This window comes from Rhipicephalus sanguineus, chromosome 10, assembly GCF_013339695.2.
Source record: "Rhipicephalus sanguineus isolate Rsan-2018 chromosome 10, BIME_Rsan_1.4, whole genome shotgun sequence".
Taxonomy (NCBI): Eukaryota; Metazoa; Arthropoda; class Arachnida; order Ixodida; family Ixodidae; genus Rhipicephalus; species Rhipicephalus sanguineus.
In genome coordinates this window covers 7,507,342-7,534,694 of record NC_051185.1, presented here as the reverse complement: position 1 = coordinate 7,534,694, position 27,353 = coordinate 7,507,342, and the positions used below count along the sequence as shown (strand labels likewise).

Here is a 27,353-nt window from a genome sequence, read left to right as displayed (position 1 = left end):
TTGGAAGCATTCAATGACTCACTCGTTGCGCAATTCGCAGTGTGTGACGCCTGGTTACAGAATTCGCGTTGTGTGACGCCTGGTTATTTTGCTCTTTTACCACGCTATATTACATATGTTAATGTGGTTCCTTCCCGACATGAAGCCTGTATAGGGCCTTTTTGCAACGAAGTTTCAAGCACCGGCATGGCTCTGTGGTAGAATACTGGGCTCGCACGCAGAGGGTTCGAACCCCGTTCCATTTTGGATATTTTTCTATGTTTTTTTTTATTTCTCGAGATAGCGGTTACGGATACCGGCGGCGGCGGACAACTACGGCGTCATAACGCGCTGATCTCATGCAGCATAACAGCTGCCAAAGTTCATTAACCAATCACTATTAATTACCAAGCTTGGCGGATTGGAAGAAATATACTGACGTGGTATATATGGCTTATAGAGCTATACTGCGCCAATTCGAGACGCGTAGCGCCTATGTTTGTTTTTAATACTTGGCGCTAGTTAGCTGAAACACCCTGTATCTGAAGCACATGAGTGCGTTGTCCGGCGGTGCAAGAGAAATGTAGAAGAACACTTTCTGGGAAGGCTTCTCTAGGACGAGATTTCCAGCCGAAAAGGAGGATTCTACACATCAGGAAAATACTGACTCTCCGAAAATTTGATGCCAAACACCCGTTTCGGTGGTCACGGTATGTGCATTCCATGTTGTGGTTACAGACGCTGTTGAACGCTAGAAAGAAGACAGACGGCATGCCGATGCCGTTCGAAAGCAACCTTCTAGGGAGGGCTGCAACCTTCAATCAGTTTGTACGCTTAGGCATGATTTCGACAACTGCCAAAGCAGATTCTGCGAAAATTTTTTCCTCGTGTCAGCTTTAAACCCTATCACACGTACGTACATGTTCTAGACGAGACGTAGACTTTTAGAACTGTTGCATACTGATGATGGTGGTTCCTTAATACTGATAAGTTACCCGATTGTTGGGCAATCCGCCAGGGCGGGTGTGAGCCAAAGTTTTAGAATGTACATCTATATGCCTCATATTCGCGTTCGAGTTTCGCCAGTGTTTCTGAAAAAGAAAAAAAAAAGAAAACCTCACAGGGTCCCTTATGCATTCGCTTAAGAAAACTCGATGGCGAAAACATTCTTCTTTTTCCTCTCAATCGATGTATTGATCCTCCCCCGTCACCCTCCGAAAACTTCAAGCACCTTACCTGGTTTTGCACTTCCTTCGTGATCGGTTCACTTTTGACCAAGCGGTGCTGTGTGATGGCGTCATCATGCACGTCATGATATGTGACGTCATGATGACGTAACAAATTTTGGCGACCTGTCATGATGACGTCATGTGGTGACGTCATGACGTGATGATTTTCGCATCATTCGTGTCGACTCCGCCGAAGCCAACGCGGGACGCCGACGCTGACGTACAATTTTTGCGTTTGATGAAGCATCTAAGGCTTCTGTCTTACCTACATCAACTCTTGTTGCGCGCTGCGAAAGACGCAAGGAAATAATGATCCACCACTTCCACCCACGTTTATTTCTTTGCCTCCGGTTTAGCATCCGCTTTTGCAGCCGGTTTTGCAGCTGGTTTAGCATCCGCTTTTGCATCCGCTTTTGCAGCTGGTTTAGCAATCGCTTTTGCATCCGCTTTTGCAGCTGGTTTGGCCTCCCCTTTAGCATCCGCTTTTGGCCCCGCTTTTGGTTCTTCCTTGATCTCCGGCTTGGCAATCTCGCCGGCTGCGCCTGGCTCTGGCTTGTCTGCTGGCTTCTGCGCCTCAGCAGCCTCAGCAGCCCCATTGGCCTCTTCCAGTGCCTTCTCCTTGATTTCGAGCTCGCGCAGCTCCTTCTCGCTCTCGTTCAGTCTCTCAGCTTCCTCGGCCTTCATGAAACCCTTGTCGACCATGAATAGCCGGTAGCGGCGGCGGTCTTCGAAGCTCTTGGGACCCCAGTTGTCGAGAGGGGAGATCGCCTTCCGAAAGTCCTGCGTCGCCAGGTTTTAGAGAGTTTTAGTTTAGACCACACTCGGTCCAGTTGCGCTCACATTTTGGGCGCCCGGGGAACTAAAATGCAGTGAAACGCGTCCATTTACGCACATCGACTTCGGTTTTCGTGTTAGCTTCGCTACATCATTGAGAACTGGCGCGACCACACGGCCTGAAGAACAGAAGGCTATGTTGTCACGTGGTTGCGATAGTGAAGGAGCATGATACAAACTTTGCGCGCTACAAGGATAATAGTGGACGAGGAAAGAACGATACGGGACAACACATCCTCGTCCTTTCGTCGTCCATCCTTTCCTCGTCCACTCTTATCCTTGTAGCGCGTAAAGTTTACACCCTGTACAACCAACTGGCCCCTATCCTGGCTCTTCTAGTCGTGAAGGAGCAGTCGGGCTTTTAAAGAGGAAACTCCTGATTGGGCGGGCTTATGTCCAGCAAATGAAAAGTGAAACTGAAAGCAGCAATCACAGTCGTCGGCCGTCTGTAATATAAGTGGTAAGGCGGGTCGGCATTTATACATGTGGTATCGAAGATTCCAGCGTTATCGTTGGTGGCCGCGTTAGATCCAGAATAATCTGTATTGTTCGAGTTGTGCGCGCAATGTTATCGGAAGGTTGTAAAATAATCGAGAACGTTCCGAGACATTTGGGCGCAACCTGCGCAATGCAGTGGTTACCCGTGTAACGGGCCGGTTACATAAAAATAGAAAAAGGAGCGTGTCTGGCAAAATAAAGAGTAGTTTCTGGTGCCCCCCCCCCAGTCACCCCTGAAGAAGGGTCCGAGTGTGACCCGAGACGTCGGGTCTTTTCGTTTTTGTAAATTAACAAAAAGGGTTTTACTTATAATCAGCACCTTGGTTGGTGTCACTTTGCTTCAACCATCAGTATTTTTTATGCGTGCGGCGATCAAGTGGACTAGCACGTCGCTGGAGCTTGCGCTAAGGTTGTAGAATCAGATAAACAAGGTTGGCAGAAGTTGGAGAAAATACATGATAGAACAAGTTGGCGCGCAGACACGGACACAAGGGAAGAGATAAGAACAACACATATGCCGACTAACAAATGAAAACGCGCACTGCGGCGGAAGAGGAACCAGACACAAAAAACTTACCTGCGTAGGCATGCATCGCTCCGTGTAAATCCGGCACACGTAGGAGTCTGGGCGATAGATCAGGCATCTCATTTCTTCTTTATGCAATTAATTATCTAGTTACCTAATTAGCTAGCTATCTCTCGCCTATACCCCACGTGTGCCGGATTGACAGTTATAGCTGCATGCCTGCGCACGCACAGATAAGTCTCTGTGTCTGCTTTCTTTTCCGCCGCTGCGCGCTGTTTCAGTGGTGAGTCGGCGTTTGCGCGCTGTTTTGATCTCTTCTCTCGTGTTCCTGTCTGCACGCCGACTTGTTTTACCATGAATCCGTATCAACTAGTTCAACTTTTGTCATTAGAGAAAGTACACTCAGGCGAGCCGTGCGTTCAACTCGTGGCATAGGCGTGCGCAAGGTTCTTCTTTTTTTTTTGGGGGGGGGGGGGGGGGGGGGTTGAGTTTTACCGCAACGCCACCCCACTCCCCTTCCCGCCTTTTGGTCGAGTCCGAAAGTGAGTGACTCACCCACTTGGCGACCCGGAGTTCCTTGAGAGCGACGATGGGTATCAAGGCCAGACCGATGCCGGCCACCACGAAGCCGGCAATCTGGGACCACAGCGGGAACTCGTAGGGAACGCCGTGCCGTTTCACCGTCACCGACTCGAAGTTGGTGAGCGATGTCACGGCGATGACCTTGGAGAAAGTACGAGAAGCACGCTTATTCACGTTCATTGGTCTTCAATACTGGATAGCGCGAAATGGAACAGCACAAAGAAGGAACACAGATGTACAGGACAGGCGCTACTCGCAACTAAGATTTATTTAGAAAAGTCTCCCTACATATATACAAAGCCAAGTGGCGCGTGCAGGCGCACTGCACCTAACAGTCACGACACTCATCAGTATCGGAAAAGCAAGATGTATGTACATCGTAACCATGTTTCTAAGAACAGTGCTTCTGTGCTGCGCAGCACAAAAGTGCAATTGCTGTTGCAGCTGAGCGAGCTCTGCACAGCACTCGGCGATCGAAACGCGATACACTGAGCGATACTCGGGTGACGGTGAGGGTGAGAGCGCTCGTGAAACATGAATACATCCGGTATACAGTGGGTTAGTCCGTGGTTCTTTGTGGCGCCGGCAAGCGCTGCTTGCTATGGCTTCAAAACAAGCGGCTGGAGCTGGCGGGTGCGCGTTACGAAGGGTCGCAGCGCTCCGCCGGCGCCATCGGCAACTACAGACAGAACGACTGTTTATCGCATGTAGTCACCACGCCTCACGAATGCTTTCGCCCTCACTGTCCTTACTGCCACCAGCTACGCGCTCCGATAATAATGTAATACTATCTGTGGTTTTAAGTCTTATGAGAGACGCCTTAGGGGAGGGCTTCGGAAATTTTGACCATCTGGTGTTCTTTAACATGCACCCACATTGCGCAGTACACGGGCATCTAGCATTTCGCCTCCATCGAAATGCGACCGCCGCGGCCGGGATCGAACCCGCGACCTTCGGGTCAGCAGCCGAGCACCGCAACCACTACTCCACCGCGGCGGACCCACGCGCTCCGAGTATCGCGTTTCAATCGCCGAGAACTACGGGGTTATAGTCTCGGTGGACTGATTAGGGCTGCGTATTCACTATGTTGAACTCTTTAATTAGTATCAAAAACGTCAGAATGAAAAGTGCGTGAGTTTGTGCGAAACTTACCTCGTTTACGCGCGCAATACCAGCACTGCTAATATTGGCTAGTGTTGGCTAGCGTTAGCCATCAAGTTATTTGACGGTAACCGGGGATTATTAAATATATTATTAGCGCATTTTCTTTATTACAGTTAAATTGTCATTAATGTTTTGTGAGTGATGGTCTTTTTAGAAAATATTATTTTTGTGAAGATATTGCTGGGCGCGAAATTTACAGCGAACGTGACTTGTCTTTGACGACGCAGTGTTCTCTAGAAATTGTGGTAAGAGGTTTCATACTGTTCCGCTGGCGTTTACTTTCATATCCGGCATCAGCATTTAGGGTAATCTTTTACGAACAAACTTTTAAAATGAGTAGATCCAATGTAGTGCCGGGAAAAATAGGCATTTGTCCGGAGACAGCGTTGACATAATGCATCCGTTAAGTGGGCTTTGTGCACTGCGAGCTTGCTTGGAAATCCAGCATGCCGCTTCAACGTAAGGTTTTAGAAGGCTCTTATACGACAGAAGTTGTGTACGCGCTCTCATTCCAGGGTTCTCAAACACGCAGCCCGCAGACATACCGGCCAGGCCTGCACGCGACTGTCTTCGTCTCGCGTCCTGCTTGAGACCAGACGCGACTGGTCTCAAGCAGTTTTTTTTTTTTTTCGTGAGGCACTCCATGCGGTCACCGTGTGCTAAAACATAACGGTGTAACAAAACTATTTTTCAGAATCGGCGTCCTGATTTAAAGGGGCCATGCAACAGTTTTATAAGTAGCCATCGAATGGTTTCGGTAAAAGTTTATTGCCTCACGAATCGACGACTGCAAAAATTTCTAGAATCCGTCAAATACGAGCGGAGTTACGGGGATTGTAGCGCGCTGTATTTGCTTTCTCTCTCCTCTCGTCCCGACGAACGCGCTGGAAGCTAAGCAGGGAGGGATGGCACAGGGGAAAGAAATTACGTCACACGCGCGTCGTGACCTTGACACTTTTTTTTCCTCCGAACGCGCGGCTTAGTGTGATCGCGTGCGGGCACGTGGTGGCCTGCCGCTGTAATTATGCCGCTCAAGATGCTCAAATCAGCCAATGGCCGTGAATTTGGGCATATGGCGCGGTCATTTAAGTATATGGCATCGTTTGTAGAAGGAAGAGGGAACGATTCCTAGCTGACTTTGGGAATTAATTGTGAATTTCAGGCCGCGGGCTGCGCTGTAATGTTTGGCTCGCGTGTTTTCTGGAGCTTCGACTACCGATCGGCGGCTTTTTCTGACCATGCTGAAAAAGTGTTTCGGGGTCCCTTTAAGTTATTCTGGAGATGAGTATCGATATGTCTCTCGACATCTGATGTCAAATCCCCTTCAGAAATGGCCTATATATGAGATATGGAAAAGGACCTCCTTGAGATCGAGTTCATTGAGTTTGACGTCAGTAGACACCGAACCACCAATTACACTTTGCCGCGAACTATGCGAAATTCGGAGACGCACTCACCGCCACAGCCACGGGCAGACAGTACTTCCATGTGATGTACATGAACACGCCCGGCGCACCTCCGAGCATAAACTCCATGTCGGCGATCATTCGCGAGATGCCTGCAGCAGATAACGTGCGCGCGTTCTTCGCGCTTCATGGACCAGCATTGAGAAACTTGAAACCCCGCGACAGGCATCGCTACGCAAGCGAAACCTACTTATGTGTTGTAGGCAACGCCTATGTTGTTGTTGTTTGAATGAATTGGTTTAGATTGATAAAGTGTGCTCGGAGAACTCTTGTGTAAATTATTTCACCACCATAGGTTTATTATTAGAGGAGAAAACCAAGTTCAAAGTTTCATTTTTAAATTTCGCGCCGAACTTTGTAATTCGTGACGTAAAAGGTTTCAAAGAGCATTTAACGTATTTTGGCGCCACTAGCTCGACCAAATTTCCACAAACTCGTCATGTCAAGTCTCTGGCCCCCTCAGAGGACAATGTACTTCGATTTAACCGATTAGGAACTACGTAGGCCCAAGCAGGCGCCGTCAAAAATATGTGACGTCACGGCAAATGGTGCGGGAATTCCAAGGTGGCGTCGCCACCTGTATTTTCTTTTTGCGCGTTTTCTCGCTTATTAAGCGTCTTCTCGCAGCAAGCGTGGTGTTTTTGGTATCGTGGAAGACTACTTTACTAATGCGAGAAAAATCGTTTTGCTCTTTAGTGTCCCTTGAACGAAAGCGCTTCTTTTTTCTTTAGATAACCGTAGATATACATATTCAGACATCTGGGCCGATAGCCAGGGAAGGCTAGTTTCCGGTCCAGTGTTAAAAATAAGACAGACAAGTCAGTTGCAGAATTTAACAGCACGGTATTCTAGTACATGCCACGATTTATAATAAACGAATGGCTTTATGAAATACGCTTAATTAATCAATATAATTACGTTAGAGATGCTAGTTCTCAAGAAAACGCTACTTTGCTTGAAATTACGTGCGGTCCTAAACTGTAGGGCTAAAATATTCCAGATTATTGTGCCACTGGATTCACTGCAAACAAACACTCATTGCAAACACACACGACGCTGAGACTGTGTGACAGTAGTGTTTGGAAAGTACTAGATCGATGTACCGCGGCAAAACAAGTGAACATTAAAGTGACAGCCCTCGCGTTTTCTTCACGGCGGGACCTAGCAAACAGAGATGACTTCACATTAATCAAAGGGGGCCATCCACTGACACTGGCCACATAGTGACACTTAAGCAATGTCAAACAGAACCTTGCATTTCATTCAGATTGTATGGCTGTAGTATGACGTGCCGAAATTGTCAATTTCTGCGCGTGCGCGACATTCCTAGCGATCAAGCCTCGCTCTATAGTGCATCTATAGAATGGCGTTGCCTTGCGTCAAAAGGCTAGCCTTAGTTGCTTCTTAGCGGTAAGCAAAACGCCGAGCTTTGCCAGCGCTAGTCACGGCCGCGCAGCATAAATATACTCAGCAAACATGATAGTGGTGTCGGAAATATTAATAGAACATGATTACCAGCGCAGCATAAAAGGAGACGAGGACGAGAAGAAGAAACACGGGACCACGAGAGGCAATCGACTAAAGGGTCGCAGGGTTCTCATTAGGCACAGTGCATAACTTTGGTCCACGACGCAGGACCACATCCACCTTGTCAGGAGTAGAGGACTGTCCAAGGTACGTCACCTTCGCTGACGAAGTCGCCTGCAATTCTTCCTGGGCTTTTCCTATAAGCAGAGAAATGTAAGCTGCTTGGTCCACAGGAACTCGGTAGCCTTTGACGCATCCCTGATGAGAGCTCGGAACACACTCACTGATTTTGTTGCCGACGACCAGCGAAGCAGAAAGCACTCGGATGTACTCTTGAAAGAATCGCTCCGGACGACAGAGTTCCAAACGGATAGACCGCATAATGCGCGTTGCAGTTTTATGTGACGCGACGCAAGGACAGAACGCTTGATTTTCATGAGTCACCAAGCGATTGTTCAGCGAAAAGGTGTACAACCTTGCCTTGAAAGTACCTTGTAACCCTTTTGTCTATTCGCCGCGAGATCGACCTATAGGAGGCAGCACCGTCGCCGCGTTAGTGTGGAGAGGCGGTCGGCGGCGCGTATACAAATGCACACAGCGGCGCTTCGTTGTGAGCTGTTTGAGCCGATTGTCGGCGAATTAAATGCGTTGATTACAGCTTACTGGTAATATATACGCTCTTCATTGTTGAGTCGATGCACGAAGATCATCCAACGTTACTATTACTAGTGAGAGAAGCGCAATCTGCCGATGAAAGGTATGCTCGCCCTGGGTGACAGTCCGCGCTTATACACGACGTTTTTTGTTGTTTTCTCTGTACGTGTTTACCTTGTGTTCTGTGTACTACGCAATGCTATAGCACGCCTGAACTACTTAAGTGTTTACTTCTTCTTCATTTGTATACCAGCCCATATATATTCCAGTGCAATGAGTTCAACAGCACTGTTCGCGCGAATGCGCATACGCATGTAAGAGTGTTTAGCACAGGGTTTTCATCGATTGATTACGTGCACGACAGTGATGCAACAAAGGTCGGGTTATTTTATAAGGGTTTTTTTCCCTCGAACTAATCATGTCCGCTGCCGTCCATTAATTTATAACAACTCCACACAAATGCTCAAGATAATGTAAAAAAAAAAGGATGAGGTTTTGCGTGACATTATACGACAAAAATGTAAGGCACGCCGTCGGGATTAATTTTAAACATCTGGGTTCTTCAAAGCGTACCTAAATGTAAGCACACGGGCGTTTCTGCATAAATTTCGCCCAAAGTTAAAATTGCGCGCGGGAACTCCGTTTTATCACTGCCGTGTCATTCCACTGTCTTTTTTTTAGGAGACAGTTTGAGTACCGAAGTGTCAGACTTCACTTGATACAAATATTTCGCTGTACCGGGACCACGACCATAAGATAAAAGGACATCTTAAGCACAACTAAAGCGCATCATGAACTACAGTGCCGCAGTTATACACCTAACAACAACGTGAAAGTGCATGAGCCTCGCTTTTGTTTTTCACACTATTTAATGCTCCTTATGTTTGGGACTATGCCAAGCGAACATTTCGACGTACTTGAACCAGAAAGCGGCACCAACACTGAAATGATTCTGGCGAACGAAGGGTACGACACCAATATACAGCCCTCTCAAAAGTCGCACTCACTGATCTTATTACAATGCGCATGCAGCCGAGCAAGCCCATTTGCTTCTGTACACCATGTTAGGTATACCTATGAGCAGTTGAACTCACGCTAACATAACAGAACAAACCGCCCTTTGAGAACGTGCAGGACGTACGCGCACATGCAAACACGACGTGGCTAGTAGACGATGCAGGGAGCATCTACACTAGGCGCGCTTCAGCCAGTAGCCGCCAGGCGGCGATTCTGCTCGATCTCGCGGCCAATAGTCTAGCGTGTTCCCGTGTTTCTTCTCGTATCCTTTTACGCTGGTAATCATGTGCTATTATTCTCGATACCAACTAGCATAACTTTCCGCCTTAACCGTCGGAAAGATAAACGGCGTCAAGCGCAACAAAAGATGAAGGGCGTCCAAGCACTCGAACTCTCATGCGCGCACACATATATACAGCGCGTCAGTCCCATCTGCCCATCCTTTCCGTCACAACTCTATAAGATGCACCTAACGCAAGCATTTCGACGCGAGGCAACACCATTCCTGGTGCACTAGAGAGCGAGGCGTGCTTACTAGGAAAGACCACGCACGCGCAGGCCATGGCTGTGCTGATACCACGAGCGTGCCCCGTCGGCGAGACGCCGCCTATCCTGCATTCCGAATTATTCTGTGAGCACCTGTGCATGATCCGAGGTAAAAGACGCGAAGACGACGACGGATGAGAGAGAGACACACACACACACTGGGCAGCACTTCCAACAATGTTCATTCGAGGACCCTGTTTTTCCGGGATAATTATTGTTGGAAGTGGCGCGCTGTGCGTGTGTCTCTCTCTCTTGTCCGTCGTCGTCTTCACGCCTTCTACCTCAGATCACGCAATACCAGCACGTCCACTTGTGCACCCTAACACCTGTACATCTTGTTGGCGAGTAGTTTCAAACCCTCTGTGCATGGGCTAGAATTAGTGTCACACGGGCATTTGATCGCGATCAGGGCTGATCCGGATTGGACTTCTTCATCACGATCAACGAGTTCGACGCTGTTACACGGTACAGCTTAATCCGAATCGACTTTGGCGCTGACGTCAGCCAAATCGCAATCACGGAGCCAGATCACGATGCACAGATCGCGATCGCCTTGATCCCGATTGGGCCTGGTAGCGATCAAAAGGCCTCGTGTGAGAATGGTATTACTCTAATTAGCGCAGTTATCAACACAGCTGAAATCAGTTGCAGGCATACAGAGCCATCTCACATACCAGTGCCATATTGTCATATTTCGTAATGGCAGCACTTTAAACCAATCAGCGGGGCCGTAGGGTTGGCCCCCTACGGCCCTGCCAGTGAGTCAGGGTTGACCAATGGCGGAATTCGACAACATGTCGGAATTTCACAATGTGTAGAATAGAACCCCCCGGAAAGCGTCCTATGTATTGATGAAAGAAGAAAGGGAACGCCGCTCACCGTATCCAAACACGAGGGTAACCATTTCGGCTACGCCGACCCAAGGGATTAAGTGGCTGGAGACGAACTCGTCCATGAGCGTCAGTATGTACAGCCCTCCCTGAAGTAATGTGAGAGAACGGCGCCAGGCGGCGACATTAAACACACTTCACTGGGCCTTCGCGCATAAACATCCGCAGCGGTCACGGGAAAAAAGATATTTAGCTTCTGGTTGCTTTCACCTGTCACTCTTCCAGCTACGCCTCTGTATCTTCTCGCGCAAAACGCTTCGACCATAAAGTACTTCTAAATTCGAATATAAAGTGCTTCGATTTAAAGTACTTCTGAAGTATCGTCATGTTTTTTCTATTCGTGTCACTCGTGTCACACCGTCCTAATATACGTGGCAGTATCGAGATTTCGGCACACCCGGTCCCGATAATGAAACTTCATTTAGGTACCTGCGACGCGATAGGCAGTCCCATGATGAAAAAGAAGACGCAGCACACAGTGGCCACGGCCGTCTCGTGGATACGGAACACCTGGACCTCGTCTTTTAGCGGAGTCAGGGCGGCCTCCACGAAGCCGAACTGGAAGGCGGAGCAGAACCACGTCATATACATGTTACTTTCTGGGAACGCGATCGTTAAGCTTAGTGAAACCAGCGTTCGATCAAAGCGGCTGAGCGAGACGAAAAAAAAAAAATCAAAGCCAGTTCCACCTCAAGTAAAAGCTGTACAAATTGCGTAGCGCGGATGCGCCTATGTTTTCCTTCTGTTTATTTTGTGTTTATTTGCCCTTTTGTGTTATCCTGTGTTTATCTGCTCTTTTGCGTTCTTTTCATGTGATTATGTGATATTTTATACCCTTGTCTGGTCTTGTGATTATTTGATTTCGTTTGCGATTATCTATTTTCTGTTCTATGGTCTGCTTCGCATGCACTGTTTTTCTACTGTTTGCTGCTCCGAGCGCGGTGCGTCTAACGTCGAACTACCGGCGCTGGCGTTTCGCCTCCGCTTCTCTCTTCCAACGCCTCCTTTATAATAAAAACTCTTCCGTTGATCTGTGTCTAACGCCCGACGCTGGCGTTTCGCTGTCGTTTTACTAGCTCGGAGATACGAATTAGCCCTACGGCGACGCTGGCGTTCACGGGCAAGCAAGCGCTGGCGTTCCAAACGTGCAACCTGCTCGGTTTATGTGTATCAAACGTGGGACCTGCGTGATTCCAACGCGAGACATGAGACGACGGTAGGGCTTTCTCTTAAGCTCCTCCGCAGTTTAAAAAAGAAAAGAAAAAAAAGGAACCGGCAAAGTCAGGAAACATCAAATCCACAGTGAAAAAGCCTGTTCCTCTAAAAATATTCTGTCGTTGATCCGCCATTGGGTGTGAGCTGAGGTGTTGTAGATGTGCTGTTGTGCATGCTAGTTGGTTTGACTGAAGTACCAATGCTCTTAATCAACGGACAAGGACACAGTGAACAGGGCAATGGTGGCGCCAAATTCAGTTGAAATCGCTCGTTCACAAGCTAGACGACAACAGACAGTACACGGAAGCAAGAAAGACGCGTTCGGTGATTCGGCCTTGTGTTGTTACTGCGTATCTTGTTTGAGTTTGAGTTTGAGTTTGAGTTTGACCTCTCGTGTGAGATACGCCATATTTCGAGACTTCACTTTAATGTACAGCTGACGCCTGCCCTTCTTGCAGTTAAAGCTTTCCTTCCGAGTATCTCTACGATGTTCGTTAAAGAAAGGAGCTTGTCTTGTTTTGCTGTTGTACGAGCGGACGTGACTTCGTACCTCCGAGTCGATGGCGAGCAGGAAGAGCATTCCAAAGAAGGTCACCGACCAGAAGCGCGGAAACTCGAGGAGACTGAGCGCCTGCGGATACACCACGAACGCCAGGCCGAAGGCTGCAGCAAATAAATGAGGGCTTATAGTTCCTTTGACTAATGTTAAGGATAACGCAGTCGAGATCCTATGTACTCACGACACACTCATTAAATTACCTTGATCACCTCCTCCCCCTCGCACATTTTGAATATCACCCGGTACCTCCACGATTGCCTTACCTCTTTTAACCAAGCGACGAGGTCATCCGATGACGCCATTGATGTCGTTATCACGTGTTGTCATTATATGACGCCACCATTTGGTCACGCGACTTTGGAACTATCCGTGTTCACGCCGACGTCGTGCGCCGCCGGATTTTTTTTAATTCGTGATAGGTATAAGGCTTTCGTATTAAAAAAAGCTCGTGCAGATGGATACTTCTTTGCTTTATAGTTGGTTTGTAGGATATGTTCATACGTGTTATTTTATAAGATAGAAGGTAGACTGTTGGGCGTGTTGATAACTCATGATGAGGGAAATGAGCGCGAAATTAACGTGAGTGCATGTTAATGCGCGCTTGTCCTGTGGCCTTCTTTGTCTTTGTCACGTTAATTTCGCGTTTATTTTTATTGTAATGCACTATTTTATAATTTTTGCGTATATATTGTCACGTGGTTGCGACAGCGAAAAAGGCTACAGCAATACGGGGGAATACGGAACTCTTTATTTGCTCGGAAAATGAAAAGTCAAGGCACAAGCAATTCACTGATAGCGCAGAGAACTGCCGTCGGCCATCAAGTAATCTGATCGTCGGTGGAACGCGTTGTCTTTTATACATCGGCATCGAACCTTCCAGCGTTGTCGCTGGGGCTCGTTTAAGCTCTCGAATAAACTTGACGCGTAATCTTAACAGAACGATCTCAATCGCGAAGCTTCCCAAACATTGCGGCGCGGTCTGCGCCGAGCGTTGCTAACAGATTGTGTGGGTACAAGTTGAATAAATAAAAATAAAGCGACAAACGCGCGTGGCAGTATCCACTGCCATATACAATTGGAGCTGTTATCAGGAGCTGTTATCAAACTTCTGATAAGGCGGCTTTTTGCTTCGGTCCTGAAATTTGGGCTTTCTAATTTATAAGGACTGAATGCGAAATTAACAGTGTCAAACGGGTGTTAAAGAGAAATTGAGGGGGTCTTTTTGTCCAAGATAAACAAATTTATCTGTTTGGGACAATACAAGGTCTTGCTCACAGTTCAAAACTAAGACGACCAACGTATTGATGGGGTCCCGCATTTATATATAACACCCCAAAGCCTAGAAGTATTGCTACGTGAAGGCAGACAGAGGAGCGAGACGTACTTGAATTGTAGTTACACTTTGCCCAAGCGTGCACAAAATGCCCGAGCGCTCGCCAGTCTGCAGAATCACATCGTCTTCCTTGATGTACTTCTTTGTCCTACACCATAGTCACAATATTCTATGTGACCTAACGCGTTACCTCTGGGTGTCTCTTTACACTAGGATATCTGTTGACAAAGTAAAAAAAAAAAGTGTCGCGAGCATCTCACCCGACTGTACAACGTCTGGCACGGGCACGTCAAGCTGGTGCGCCATGTTTCCCAAGACGGAGAAGATGACGACGCCGCCGAAGATGCTGACGCAGGAGTCCGTCGCCGCAATGATGTATACGTCCCTGCGTGTGAAAACGACCGAGGCATATATCTTATACGCACGAACAACTGGAACTGGATTTTGTAACGTGTCGATTTCGGCTAGTTCATCAGTTCCGCATTCATTCATTCATTCATTCATTCATTCATTCATTCATTCATTCATTCATTCATTCATTCATTCATTCATTTCATTAAGTGATTAAGTTCAAGAGAAACAGTGCTGCAGTAGTGCACGTAGTTGAGGACTCCGGATCAGTGTTGACCATCCGGAATTTTCCGGTGTGTACCTGAAAGTCGCGTTGTTACGTCGTCTCTCCCAGCGTCAATGAAAGCGTGGGCGTCGGCAGGATTTTGTGTTGAGGGGGTGCAAACCCGTGTTGCATCACGACTGGGGGAGGGGGGGATCGCTGGTGTAGCTTGGGGGTGGGAGGGGGGCTGATGTGGCTTGAGGGGAGCAAGTGTCGCTTTCGCACCCCCCACCCCCTGCCGAACTTTTTAAAGGGGAAAAACCTTAGCACGACCAGACTGGAGAGATGCGCGGGTGTTGAAGGAACCCCGCGCGTCTCTCCAGTCCGGCAGTGGCCTTAGATGCCTCATCAAACGCGAAAACTGACCGTCGACGTCGGCATCGGCGGCGTCAACACGAGTAATGCAAAAAATAATCGTGTGATGGCGTCACCCTATAACGTTATCATGACGTAACAGGCCGACAAAATTTGTGATGCTATCATGACGTCACCACGTCATCACATGACATCGAGGCTTGATCAAATGTGGGCGATCACTGTGGCAGTGAAAAACCACGTTGGGTGCGGAAGGCTTTACGGGCGGGGTCAATACAATCGACTGAGAGAAGAAAAAGAAGAAGGCTTTTGCCTTCTGTAGTAGTCGTTTTAGAGAAATGCATGAGAGACCGTGCGACTTATCTCACCGCACGATGTTGTTGTTGAAGTCGTTGTAACTGGCGAGGCACATGTTCAGGCCCTGGGCGAGACTGATGGAAAAGAAGATCTGCACGGCCGCGGCTCTCCACGTCTGCACGAAAATGGGAACAGAAATGGATGAACGTCGGGGAGAGAAATTATCGGCAATGAAACATGTGTGAGAAGGTGCATCTGATCCTACGGTTTCACAAGCTACTTCAGGCCCCTTGCTCTGGATAGCAAAAAAGAAGAACACATGAACGCACACTTTGTCGGTAAATAAATTGCCGTGCTTGCAACGGGTGGCGTGTGTCGTCCACCGCTCTCCTTTGACATCGAGGTGCACATGAAATGGCTGGCTTTCTTTTGCTGCAGTCCTGCACCAATTTTTCGGATTCTGTGTTTTCTTTTTTTTTTTTCTGTTATTTGTGTATAGCACCATTACTAAGTGCACCACTACTAAGTGAACCATTACTAAGGCCTAGAGCTCTTCATAGACACTTTCTAAAGTTAATGAAAAAGTATTAATTAATTCATTTCATGGCGTTCTAACTGCAAACGTTATTTCAGATTGAGTTTGCTGAACGGGTGTCATACTCATACTTGCAAAACTCACGGATTGGAACAGGACAACTTGGGGCTAAGTAACGCACATACTTTCGTCTCCACTGTCTTCAGTTCGGGTCATATCGACGCAATTTCGACTCGAACACGTAGATTATAGCCAACATCGTGTTTAGAGACCACATTCGTCGCGATATGACGTGGTTATCTCGAGCAATTGCGCATACCAGTCGTTATACTAGAAAATTTGATGTCTCATTTGAATCCGTGAGTACTGTACACTGTTCTTTTCTCGCGATATTCACTATTGCTTCTAATGAAAATAATTTATGAGGTCTTGCGTGCCAAAATCGCGATGTGATTACGAGGAACGCCGTAGCAGAGGTATGCAGATTAAATTCCACCACCTGGTGTTCTCTAGCTTGCACCGTAATCAAAGCATACCGGTGTTCTTGCCCCCACCGAAATGAAGCTGCCGTGGCTGGGAATCGAACCCCCGCCCTCGAGCTTGGCAGAGCGACGCCCTACCTGCTAAGCTGCCGCGACGGAAAGCTCTCGCCATCTCACCTTGAACAGCTTGAGCTTTTCCCACTGCGGGTAGAAGTAGTAGGAGAGACCGTTGCCAGCTCCTTCCAGGGTGACGCCCCTCAGCAGCAGCACGCCGAGGATGAAGAACGGGGTGACCGCCGTGAAGTACGACACCTGCGGTGTTAAGAGTATAGATATGTATTGGCTTGAACATTAGATGCGTGCGAAAATTGAGATTTCAAGTACATAACATTGTCGACCACTGTTTCCATCTACTTAAATACTTTCATCTAACATGCCTTGAGTTTTCAATTAACATTGGATGAATAAGGGCAATCTTACTTTGCCGTCAAAATTTCGACAAAGAGACTTTAGTTGTTGTTCAGTCATTGAATCAACAACCTAATGTATGTTATGCGGGACAGGTACATTAGAGAAGTGAAGAATAGAATCCCCATGCATAGTGTCCGTGGAGGTGTTTACCAATCACCTCCAGGGTGACAGGTCTGTGAGAAGTAGCGAAATATACGTCGTTAGAATACACTGTCATGTTTGTCATTGCATTTGTTGTATCATGGCATTTTTGTGCAAATAAACAAAGAAACGCACACTCAAATATGGACAGTATCGCGATCGCCCTGTCCATGTTTTCCTGGCGTGGAGTCTGATACGCAGCCTTTACAGCGACGACATTGCCGGAAGAGGGAAAGACGAGAAACACTGCAACACCAGATCGTGTAAATAAAAACTCACAGGTTCTCTTAAGCATTCGCTTAAGACGACTGGAAGGCGAAAGCCATGCGGTGTGGCTATTTTACCGTTCAATATATATCGGTGCAACGTTCACCAATCAGTGGTCATTAATTAAATCACTATAACAATTAATTAGCTTTAGCATCATATAACTAACTTTCACTCATGAACGTTCACTAATGAAGTTTTGCCCTTGACTCACTGCTCACTTAATATGCTAAGTCATGCTTTCACTCGCTTTTGTGTGGTTTTCGCTCCCCTTGAAATCAGGTGATCGTTTAAAAGCGCAGCTGTCTAAGCTAGGAGAAACACCGTCGGTAGCGCACAAAAAATATCACCATGAGCCGGCACGCGCTCTTCGACCTCTTCTTCATATTTTGCTTTGCTTCCACAACTACGTTCGCCGATTTGTTCGGCGGGGGATGCATTAACTCTGATGGACGAGACAACGTGTACAGAGAGAGAAAAAAGAGAAAGAAAGGGAAGACAGAGAAAGAAATAGAAAGAATCGGACACAAAAAATAAGATAGAAGAAACAGAGAGCAAAACAAAAAGAAACAAAGAAGGAGAGGGAATCAATGAAAGAGATAGAAAGAGGCAGCGAGAAAGAGAGAGGGAGAGAAATAAAAAAAAAAAGATAGAACGAGCGACAAAGAGAAAGAAATAGAGAGAGAAAGAAATAGAAATAAACAGAGACAAAAAAAGAAAATGAAAACAGAGAAGGAAAGAGAGGAAGAAATAAAAATATGAATGAATGAATGAATGAATGAATGAATGAATGAATGAATGAATGAATGAATGCGACCTTCATTGAAAAAAATAAGGACGACCCTTGGCCGCTGTTGGGGATGAGGCGGGAAAGGGGTACGGGGATTAAAAGGGCAATGAGCAACTTCATGTCACGCCTTCGCACGAGTCAGTCGACCTCTCCTACACCACTCGAAACAGGCCACATTGACTACCGCATATTGCCAGAGCCTCCTGTGCTCCGTGGTCAGAATTTATTACATTCCGTAGAGCTGTCATGTCGGCGTGCAGCAGATGTCGAATGTGCTGTCTGTCTTTTGGGCAACCCTTCGTACGATCACTGGACTGCCAAGGCACACGAGGAGCGAAGAGAAAAATAGAGAGAAACAAGGCAGGCCGCCCAGCTCCGCACTACCTTCAGGCTTGGTACCACTAGAGGGAAACTGCCTTAAATTGTTTTTATTGCGATAGCAATTATATGAACACTCTCGACGAGTTTTTGCCGTGGCCGTCGCCGTCACGTCCCGTATAAAGTCCAAATTGATAGCATCCCCCCGCGCATCGTATGTTCTACTTGTTCTACTGCGGGTAAAAGCACGCGAGCGGGCGACAGAACCTGGCTGAAGCAGATATCAAACGAGCCGGCCCATCTCCATCGCTGGCAGGGCGCATGCGATAACATCACCCCGTTCGGAAGGCCTGCCGTCGAAGCAGAGAGGAAACGCCCTGCCCGTCGTGAACAAGCATGAAAAGACGCGAGGGGGGAGGGGGAGAGGTGTCGCTAGAGCAGCAACTTTGAACTTTGATCCTAAGGGCGTGGTCGCGATCGCTGGCACGCGCGCTGTCTCGGCAGCCATCAGCGGGCGGCTCTCAACGCGAAGAGACTGTGCGGAAAGGGCATCTCTCCCTGGAGCGGCCGTATTCCCTTACACCAGCGTTTCATAGAGTTACGCGAGATCGAATCCAAAAGAGTTAGCTGCCAGCTTTACATCGTATAACATTACAATTTGTTGAGACTTTCAAAGGGCTCCAACCAAAAATGGGTTTATTTCCCGACGTTTCGGAATAAACTCGATTCCTTCTTCAGGGGGAGTGACAGCGGAAGGGTCGAGGTGCAACTCTATCGCATTCATTGCTTCGCCCTTGCGGTGAAGCTGACTTTTTTCCCCCTCGTAGTGGTGTCAAACTTGCACGTGCGACGCTCGTGCACCTCATGGTATGTGCATTCCGGCTTTTTCTTACTTCAGTTCTCTCACGCGGCGTTTCGTTCAAGGCCGCGTTCGCATGAGACATGTAAAACTTTGGCCTTAATAAAAGAGCAGGCAGGTAAGGTTACCTTTCCGGAGGACCGGACTCCCTTGAAGACGCACAAGAAGACGGCGACCCATGATAGGGCAAGGCCGATCACGAGCCCCACTTGTATACGCCCCAGATCTTGAATTCCGGTGCTGACGCCGAGTACGTAGTTCCTGCAGAAGTGAGCGGAACATTTTGAAAACGCTAGCTGGTGCACCTATATTGTGACATCTCAACATATGCTGGCCTGTTGTCGAGGTTTTGCGAAATGCCTAATTTGAGCGATCCTCCCTGGAGCTTGAGCATCAAGGGAGGATGCTTAAGCGAGAAAAATCTAGGTGTCAAGTGTGCTCATCTTACCGGTACTTACCTACGGAGCAGAAACCTGGAGGCTTACAAATAGGGTTCAACGTAAACTGAGAAAGACGCGGCGAGCAATGGAAAGGAAAATGATAGGTGTAACCTTAAGGGACAAGAAGAGAGCAGAGTGGTTCAGGGAACAAACGGGTGTTAAGGACATCTTAGTCGAAATCATGAAGAATAAATGGACATGGGCAGGGCATGTAGCGCGTAGGCAAGGTAACCGCTGGTCATTAAGAGTAACTGACCGGATTCCAAGAGAAGGCAAACGCGCGAGGGGGAGACAGAAAGTTATAAGAAGACGAGATTAAGAAGTTTGCGGGAATAACGTGGCAGCAGCAAGCACAGGACCGGGTTGATTGGCGGAACATGGAAGAGGCCCTTGACCTGCAGTGGGCGTAGTCAGGCTGATGATGATGACGATGATGATGATGATGTGCTCATCTAGCAATAATGCTTTACTGTGCCACAGTTTGTGACTATGAACATAAACTTCGCGCGTGATGCTTCCAACAAGGAAGACATCACCAATAAACTCATAGAATAATTTATGGGGTTTCACGTGCCAAAACCACGATATGATTATGTGGCACGCCGTAGTGGAGGATTCCGTAAATTTCGACCACGTGGGGTTCTTAAACGTGCACCTAAGTCTAGTACCTGGGGCATTTCGCCTCAATCGGCGGTCGCATTTCGCCTCCATCGAAATGCGACCGCCGCGGCCGGTATCAACACCAGGAAGCTCATACGGCTTCGAGGTTGAAACCGCTATTCCTACAACGCTGACCCTTTTACGGACTCCTGTATTTATGCGTGACAGTTCAACTACCACCCCCGAGTTTGTCCAGTGGGAAAACATGCGAATGTCGATGCACCAATTTTCGCTAAATGGCCATTTATTTTTTTTTCATCTATGTAGTAAATGACGCAAGAGTAATTTCTGACGTTTTTACCTCACGTACAAATATTTCTAACTGCAATTTGAACACGTTTGTTTGGCCAAATAATGTATGTTGTAAAAGGACAAATGAAGGACGACATCGGAGTGAACTCTCATTTTACAAATAGAATACATTAAAGGGCGAAACTATTTCATTAAACAATAACTGAACCCAGTTGAATGAAATATCCGATTGTAGGAAACAACAGTTTGATTTAGAAGCTAAATTTTTTTTCTAAGGTTGCCGAGTCACTCGGGAACGTTGAAGGAGTAATTTAATAAATTTCTTTAAAGGACCCCTAAATCACCCAGAGGTCGAACGATAGTTGTAATGTTGCAGTTATGCGCGAGTCTTCAACAAGCACATGGTCGCGAGAATTTTTCAAAACGGGGCTGTAATAGCGAGGTTACACGCGTTTGATGATACTAAAGAGGCCCTCGCTCGTGTCGCTCTTTCCTTTGCTATGATTGGCTCGTCTCTCCTCCTGGCCGTGTGCTCCTCCTCACCGTGCGAGGAGGAAGAGCGGCGAGCGCGCGTACATGCGAGTAGACAAATAGGTTCTCTTTGTGGATGGCATGGCCAGACGCGAATGCTGACGTCACGGCCAACGCTGGGAAATAGCGAAAGGCACGGAGATTAGAAGAGCTTTCGTTCCTTGGAATTTGTGGCACGCGCGTGGATCGTAGCACTGCCGCGTAACTCGATGCGCGCGTTTACCTTAAATGTTAAAAAAAACTATCGGAGGTGGTTTAGGGGCCCTTTAAGATGTGCTCTCGCGCGTAAAATGTTAATGCAAACGGTGACAAACTCGTAGAACTCCTCTGGCGCTGTGACGACACTGTCACTGCAGTTGGCGAAGGCCTCAGTGTAGAGATTCTTGGGCACAAGCACGGAGCCGTTGACGCCTCCGAGCACCACGCTATTTTGCAAGTCCGTGCCGTTGTCCGTCACGTAGAGGTTGTACAACGTCTTGTTCACGTACTTGCAAGCTTTCTGCAAGACAAAAGGCAGGTCTCAGAGGTGGTCATGTATGTATGTATGTATGTATGTATGTATGTATGTATGTATGTATGTATGTATGTATGTATGTATGTATGTATGTATGTATGTATGTATGTATGTATGTATGTATGTATGTATGTATGTATGTATGTATGTATGTATGTATGTATGTATGTATGTATAAACGTCACGATCAACGCAGTAGTGAACTCGCAGAATCTTGCAACGTTATTAAGATTAACCGGTTATTAATTTTATCGAGTGACAACAATGATCTTATTGGTTCTGATTGCTTTTTCTGTGCTTACGTAGTCTGTTCCTTTCGAATAAAGAATACGTCACATCACGTGGCGTCATTCACTAACCCTTTCAGAACTGACACGCTAAGGATGACGAGGCGCCCTTGACGAAGAAGGGGCCCCGCCACGTTGGTCTAGTGGTTATGGCGCTCGACTGCTGACCCGAAGGTCGCGGGATCAAATCCCGGCTGCGGCGGCTGCATTTTCGATGGAGGCGAAAATGTCTGAGGCCCGTGTACTTAGATTTAGGTGCACGTTAAAGAACCCCGGGTGGTCAAAATTTCCGGAGCCCTCCACTACGGCGTCTCTCATAATCATATCGCGGTTTTGGGACGTTAAACCCCAGATATTATTATTGACGAAGAAGGGTCCGCCAATCGAAACATCGGCGAGCCTGTCTGAGGCACTTTTAAGGCGAAAGCCTTGGATGTCTCATCAAACGTGATAATTGACCGTCGGCGTCAACACTAGTGAGGCAAAAAAATCACGATACGATGACGTCGCTATATGATGTCATAATTACGTCACAGATCTTCAGAACTTGTGACATCATGAGGTCACAATGACGTCACATAACGTGACGCAACATCATGACGTCATCACATGACATCGTCGTTTGTTCAAAGGTGGGCCGATCTCGGAGGCACTGCAAAACCCCGTGAGGTGTAGAACGCTTGCAATGCCTGCGATCCCGGAGGCAATACAATCGACTGAGAAGAAAAAGAAGACGATGATGGCTTTCGCCTTCTACTCCACTCAGGCGAATGTATGAGTAACCGTGTGATTTTTCCTGTTCGGACAACCAGTACGTCACATTTCGAATAAAGAGGAAATCGGCTGAAAGACCTGCGCTCGTCCCATAGACTTTCGTGCTGCTTTGTAATGAGCTCATTCAGCGTTCGTATTCAGTTAAGAGCATGGCCTCACCAACAAGCTGTCGCTGTCGAAGCACCGCTTGTCCGCCCAGGCTGGATCGCAGCGGGTCCAGGGAAGCTCTTTTCCGGAGATCGAGTGCCACAAGTAGTTGAGCGCGTAGGACAGCAGCAGATTGTAGTAGAGGCAGATCACGAAGCACGTGTACACCATGGCCCAGCCCACGCCTGCGCGAACGCCGTTTATTTGGATAGATTTGTAAATGATAAGGTGTGCAATCCGAGGTCTCGAAGTAACGAAAAAAGTTGTCTGTTCAACCGTAAAAAAATTAGCGCAACTTGCGCTAGTGGCGCAAGGCTGGAACCAAGAGCGGAGTTGGGCGGCCTTCCTTGTTTCTCTCTCTTCCGTTGTCTTTGTTCTTTCTTTCTCTCTCTATCTCGCTCCTTCTTTCTTCCCTTTCTCTCTCTCTCTCTATTTCTCCCTTTGACTTTCTTTCTATCTCTTTCTCTCTCTCTGTGTGCTTCTCTCGCCCATCCGAGTTATTGCATCCCACGCCGGACAAATCGGCATAGCGGGAGAGCGCGCACCGCGCGCACGTGTTCGGGGAGCGAAGCAGAAGATGAAGAGGACGAAGAGAGCGCGCGCAGTTCATGGTAATTATAGTTTCTTGCAGAGGCGAAGCGGGGTTTTCCAAGCTCCGCTGTCAAAATTGGTTATCATCCTCTTTAACTTGAAACCGTTACATTCTTACCCGTGCGCGTTCCAGCATGAAGATTGCGATACTTTGAGAACGAATCGTGCTATAGGTGATGCACTTTGTGCTCACCCCTGGCCAGTGGCACGCAGTCGAAGACCTGCGTGGCGCCGGAACTCCGGAACTGGCCCATGAGCATCTCCATGTAAAACATGGAGCGGCCCACCACCGTCATGATCAGCAGGTAGGGAAGCAGGAACGCCCCTACGAAGCACACCACGCCACTGAGCGCACATGGAACAGAACTTAAAAAAAAGAGAAAAATTAGGCATGCGTACATGCTTAATCATTAGTGATTACCTAGAAGCATCTTTCCAGTTGGGCGAACAATGACGCTTCGACCGATCGACCGATCGACCGATCGATCGATTGATCAATCAATCAATCAATCAATCAATCAATCAATCAATCAATCAATCAATCAATCAATCAATCAATCGATCGATCGATCGATCCATCGATCAACCAACCAACCAATCAATCAATCAATCAATCAATCAATCAATCAATCAATCAATCAATCAAAAGTCTATTTAACCAGAAAATTCTTAATGATCTTCAGGGCTAAAAGCTGCTCTAGGCAGCTTGACCTGACGACCCTTATATTGCCAGCATACGACGTTCACAACACGAATATACACCACATCAGATTATAATTACAACATACGTAATACTGTAAGAGTTTCAGTAAGGAACTTTCGCAGTAAGGAAACGTCACAAACGTCAATATTTTAAATGAACACTAAAGAGAAAAGCGGTTATTCCCTTAGTAAATTACCCTTGCACAATACCAACAGCACAACTGATGCATTGAAAGGGTGCTTGGTAAGCGGGAAAGTGCGCGAAAAGAAAATACAAGTGGCGACGCTGTGATGTCATAAATTTTGACGTCTACGAGAGGTTACGCAGTCGTTAATCGAAAAAAAAATGAAGTACAGTGACCTCCAAAGAGGCCAGACAAGTTTCAGGGAATTTTGTTGAGCCAATGCGACCAAAATACGGAAAAGGCAACTTAAAATCCGTGACGTCTGCCGAGGTTCGTGGGCAGAGATTAAGGCACGAAATTTAAAAATAATACTTTCACCTTCATTTTTTTCTATTAATAAACTTAAGATGGCTAAATTACCAACAGTTGACATTTCAAAGAATAATTTATCAGTATGAATTGATTCATTGTTTCTCTTTAGTGTCCTTTTAACTTGAACGAAGCCATGGCAAGCACAAAAAAAAAAAAAAATATTGGCAGCATGTCGCACTCTCTGTACCACTTGAAGGCGAAAGCTTGCTGCACATTTAGCAATGCATACAGTTATGATTACTGTATTGGATAAGCCTTTTGCGCAGTTGCATTCGCGTGTATGGTATACAATTAATGTCATTATTTATTATTTACTAGGACTTTATGGTATTTCTATGGTTTCCGCGATATTCAAATTTCGCAGTTGGCTATCAGCCTTCTTGCAAGACATAACACGCCGCAGCAGTGGCGAAGCCAGGGGGGTGGGGCGAGGGCACACCGGGCCCGTGCCCCCCTCCCCCTCCCCCCCCCCCCACCGAAAAAAACATTTTCGCCGTGGGATACAGGGCATAAAATGACACTCGACCCCACTTATCTGCCGAGACCCAATATCGGATCAAGGAGGTGCCCCCTCCCCCTCGAAAAAAATTTCTGCCTGCGCCACTGCGCCGCAGTGTGAGAGATACGCAATTAAATTACCTTGACTCTGTCGGTCGATTGCATTGTTCGGGGAGCCTACAGAGCCTCTATTTCTCTGGAGCTATAGCTCTATAACTATATATGGCTCTGTATACTGCTGTATATCTCTATGGAGCTGTAGAGCTGCGCCATTGCGCGCATGCGCACTCACTCACCCCCGCCGTTGTCGTAGGCAACGTACGGAAATCTCCAAATATTTCCCAGCCCGATGGACATCCCCGTGCTGGCCAACAGGAACTCCACATTGCTGGCCCACTTCTGGCGAGGGTACTCCATCCTGGGGAAAAGTGTTTTATGCAGAGACAAAATTTTATACGTAGACAACAACTTGCGCAATTCGATGTGTCGGAGGGCACGTTTCACCGGTTATGTATCTTTTACCAATAGCGTAGCCAGGGAAGATGAATGGGTGGGTGGGGTTGAAAAAGCTTAGCAGTTATTCATCATCGCCATCATCAGCAGCTACATCATGAACAAACCGTGCCGCTAAGCAGATGTGCGAATTCCCTTACAGATACGTAGTGGGTACGTCTCTTCAGAGGCTGAGCGTAGGATAACGCTATGGTGTTCCACTTTTAAAAGCGAAGCTTATGCGTCCTCTAATTTATTGCGCTGAAACTACGCGGTGTTTTCTCTTTAGTATTGTTCGAATACGTCACCAAAATTTGTTTTCCCAAAACTGCATGACGTATTACTGGGCAACTCAACATTCCGTTTATTGTTATGCATTCGATTGGCGCCCGTAGGTTTGTTGTACGATTTGGACGTGAGCATAAACGACTTTGTTCTGCAGTTGTATAGGGGTCCGAACGGCCATTTTGTTGAGCTTTGACGCCACGGGACCGTTGGCGCCAAAAGCGCCCACGAGGGCGCGCCGGCGAAGCTGTACGAACGTAACTGGCCGGACAGGGCTGGCTGAATTACTGCCTCACGACTGACTTCTGTCGCAGTAGAGAAAACAGAAAACGCACCTGGCTGGTGGTTCCGCGGCCGCTTCGACGAGGCGGCCTCACTGACTGGCAGGTCTTGCGGAACGGGCAGACCGGACTCCAGCACGCGCTGTCTTCTTCTACATCTTCGTCGCCTCGGCAAGTGCACGTGCATACGCAAACCTACTTGCCTGCATGTAGGTGCGCGGACTTTTCCTAATTATAGAGCTAACTTTCCAGCAGGAAAGCTTCCCAAGTCACTAGCGTCGTGTCGGACCTTTCTAAATCAATTATTAAGGCTAAAGCATTAGATGCCTCAATCAAACGCGAAAATTGGCCGTCGACGTCGACACGAGGGATGCAAACATCATCATCACGCATTACATTACGATATGACGTCATCATGACGTCACTATGACGGCATCACATGTCATCGTCGCTTGGTCAAAAGTGGGCCGATCACGGAGGCAGTTCAAAACCAGTTGAGGTGCAGAAAGCTTGCGATGTCTCCGATCCTGGAGGCAGGGAGTATTAATACATCGACTGAGAAGAAAAATAGGAAAATGGCTTTGGCCTTCGAGTCGTCTTAAGCGAATGCATAAGGGACGCTGTGAGTTTTTATGATGCGCGTTTTGCATTCTGCGAGATTGAGGACGCAGAAGTTGTCTGGAACTCTACAAACCACGGGCCCCGGCCAATTACCCTTGGGAATGGTGTGAGCCACATAATGAAGCCGCAACATCGATTAAGGCCCTAGTGACTGACATCTTCCTCATTAATTTATTTTATTAATTGAACGATGTTTTCTGCTTTCAAACACAATGATGTTTCGTAACCAGAGAAGTTATATATTAAAGATAAAAGCTGTTTTTTTTTAATCCGCTGGTTTCGATTGGTGCTCCCAGTGATATTATCGTAATGAACGAGAGACTACCGAACGCTTCTTCGTAGAATGTCGTAGGTCTGCAAGTGAAAGATTTCTGGAAACCTCTCTTCGGCAGAGTTCTTGGACTGTACATAAATGTTACCGCGACCCTGCCTCTAGGGGTGTCAGCACTGGCTTGTTGCTGTATTTATGAGCGTACGTGATGTCATAATTATTATAATAGCCGAAACAAAGAGTATTTCACGATAGTAGTAACAGTGTTGCTTTTCTTTGCGTAAAATAAAACAAATACTTTAATAGAAAAAAATCAGCCAGTTCCACGCCGTGAAAAGCGTCGGACAGCAACGCTGTAAGGGCACGAGATCACGTGCATCATCATCATAATCGTCATCATCAT

At 47.3% G+C, this 27,353-nt stretch overlaps 2 protein-coding genes across 2 annotated transcripts; both read right to left on the bottom strand.

Moving 5' to 3' along the window:
• Positions 1-1,541: 1,541 nt before the first annotated feature.
• LOC119372318 (sodium- and chloride-dependent glycine transporter 2-like) lies at positions 1,542-22,347 on the bottom strand. Its single transcript, XM_049419839.1, has 12 exons — positions 22,321-22,347; positions 21,305-21,489; positions 19,236-19,368; positions 16,439-16,573; positions 15,316-15,419; positions 14,280-14,404; positions 12,678-12,790; positions 11,342-11,470; positions 10,902-11,001; positions 6,270-6,370; positions 3,622-3,789; positions 1,542-1,988 (listed from the first exon to the last, which is right to left on the bottom strand). The coding sequence occupies exons 1-12, from the start codon at positions 22,345-22,347 to the stop codon at positions 1,542-1,544; spliced, it is 1,767 nt and encodes a 588-aa protein (XP_049275796.1).
• A 344-nt stretch (positions 22,348-22,691) lies between these two features.
• On the bottom strand, positions 22,692-25,417 carry LOC125760081 (sodium-dependent dopamine transporter-like). The gene is made up of 3 exons (XM_049419738.1): positions 25,297-25,417; positions 23,497-23,628; positions 22,692-22,897 (listed from the first exon to the last, which is right to left on the bottom strand). Exons 1-3 carry the CDS (start codon positions 25,415-25,417, stop codon positions 22,707-22,709), a joined length of 444 nt encoding a protein of 147 aa, XP_049275695.1. The 3' UTR covers positions 22,692-22,706.
• Between the last annotated feature and the right edge of the window lie 1,936 nt (positions 25,418-27,353).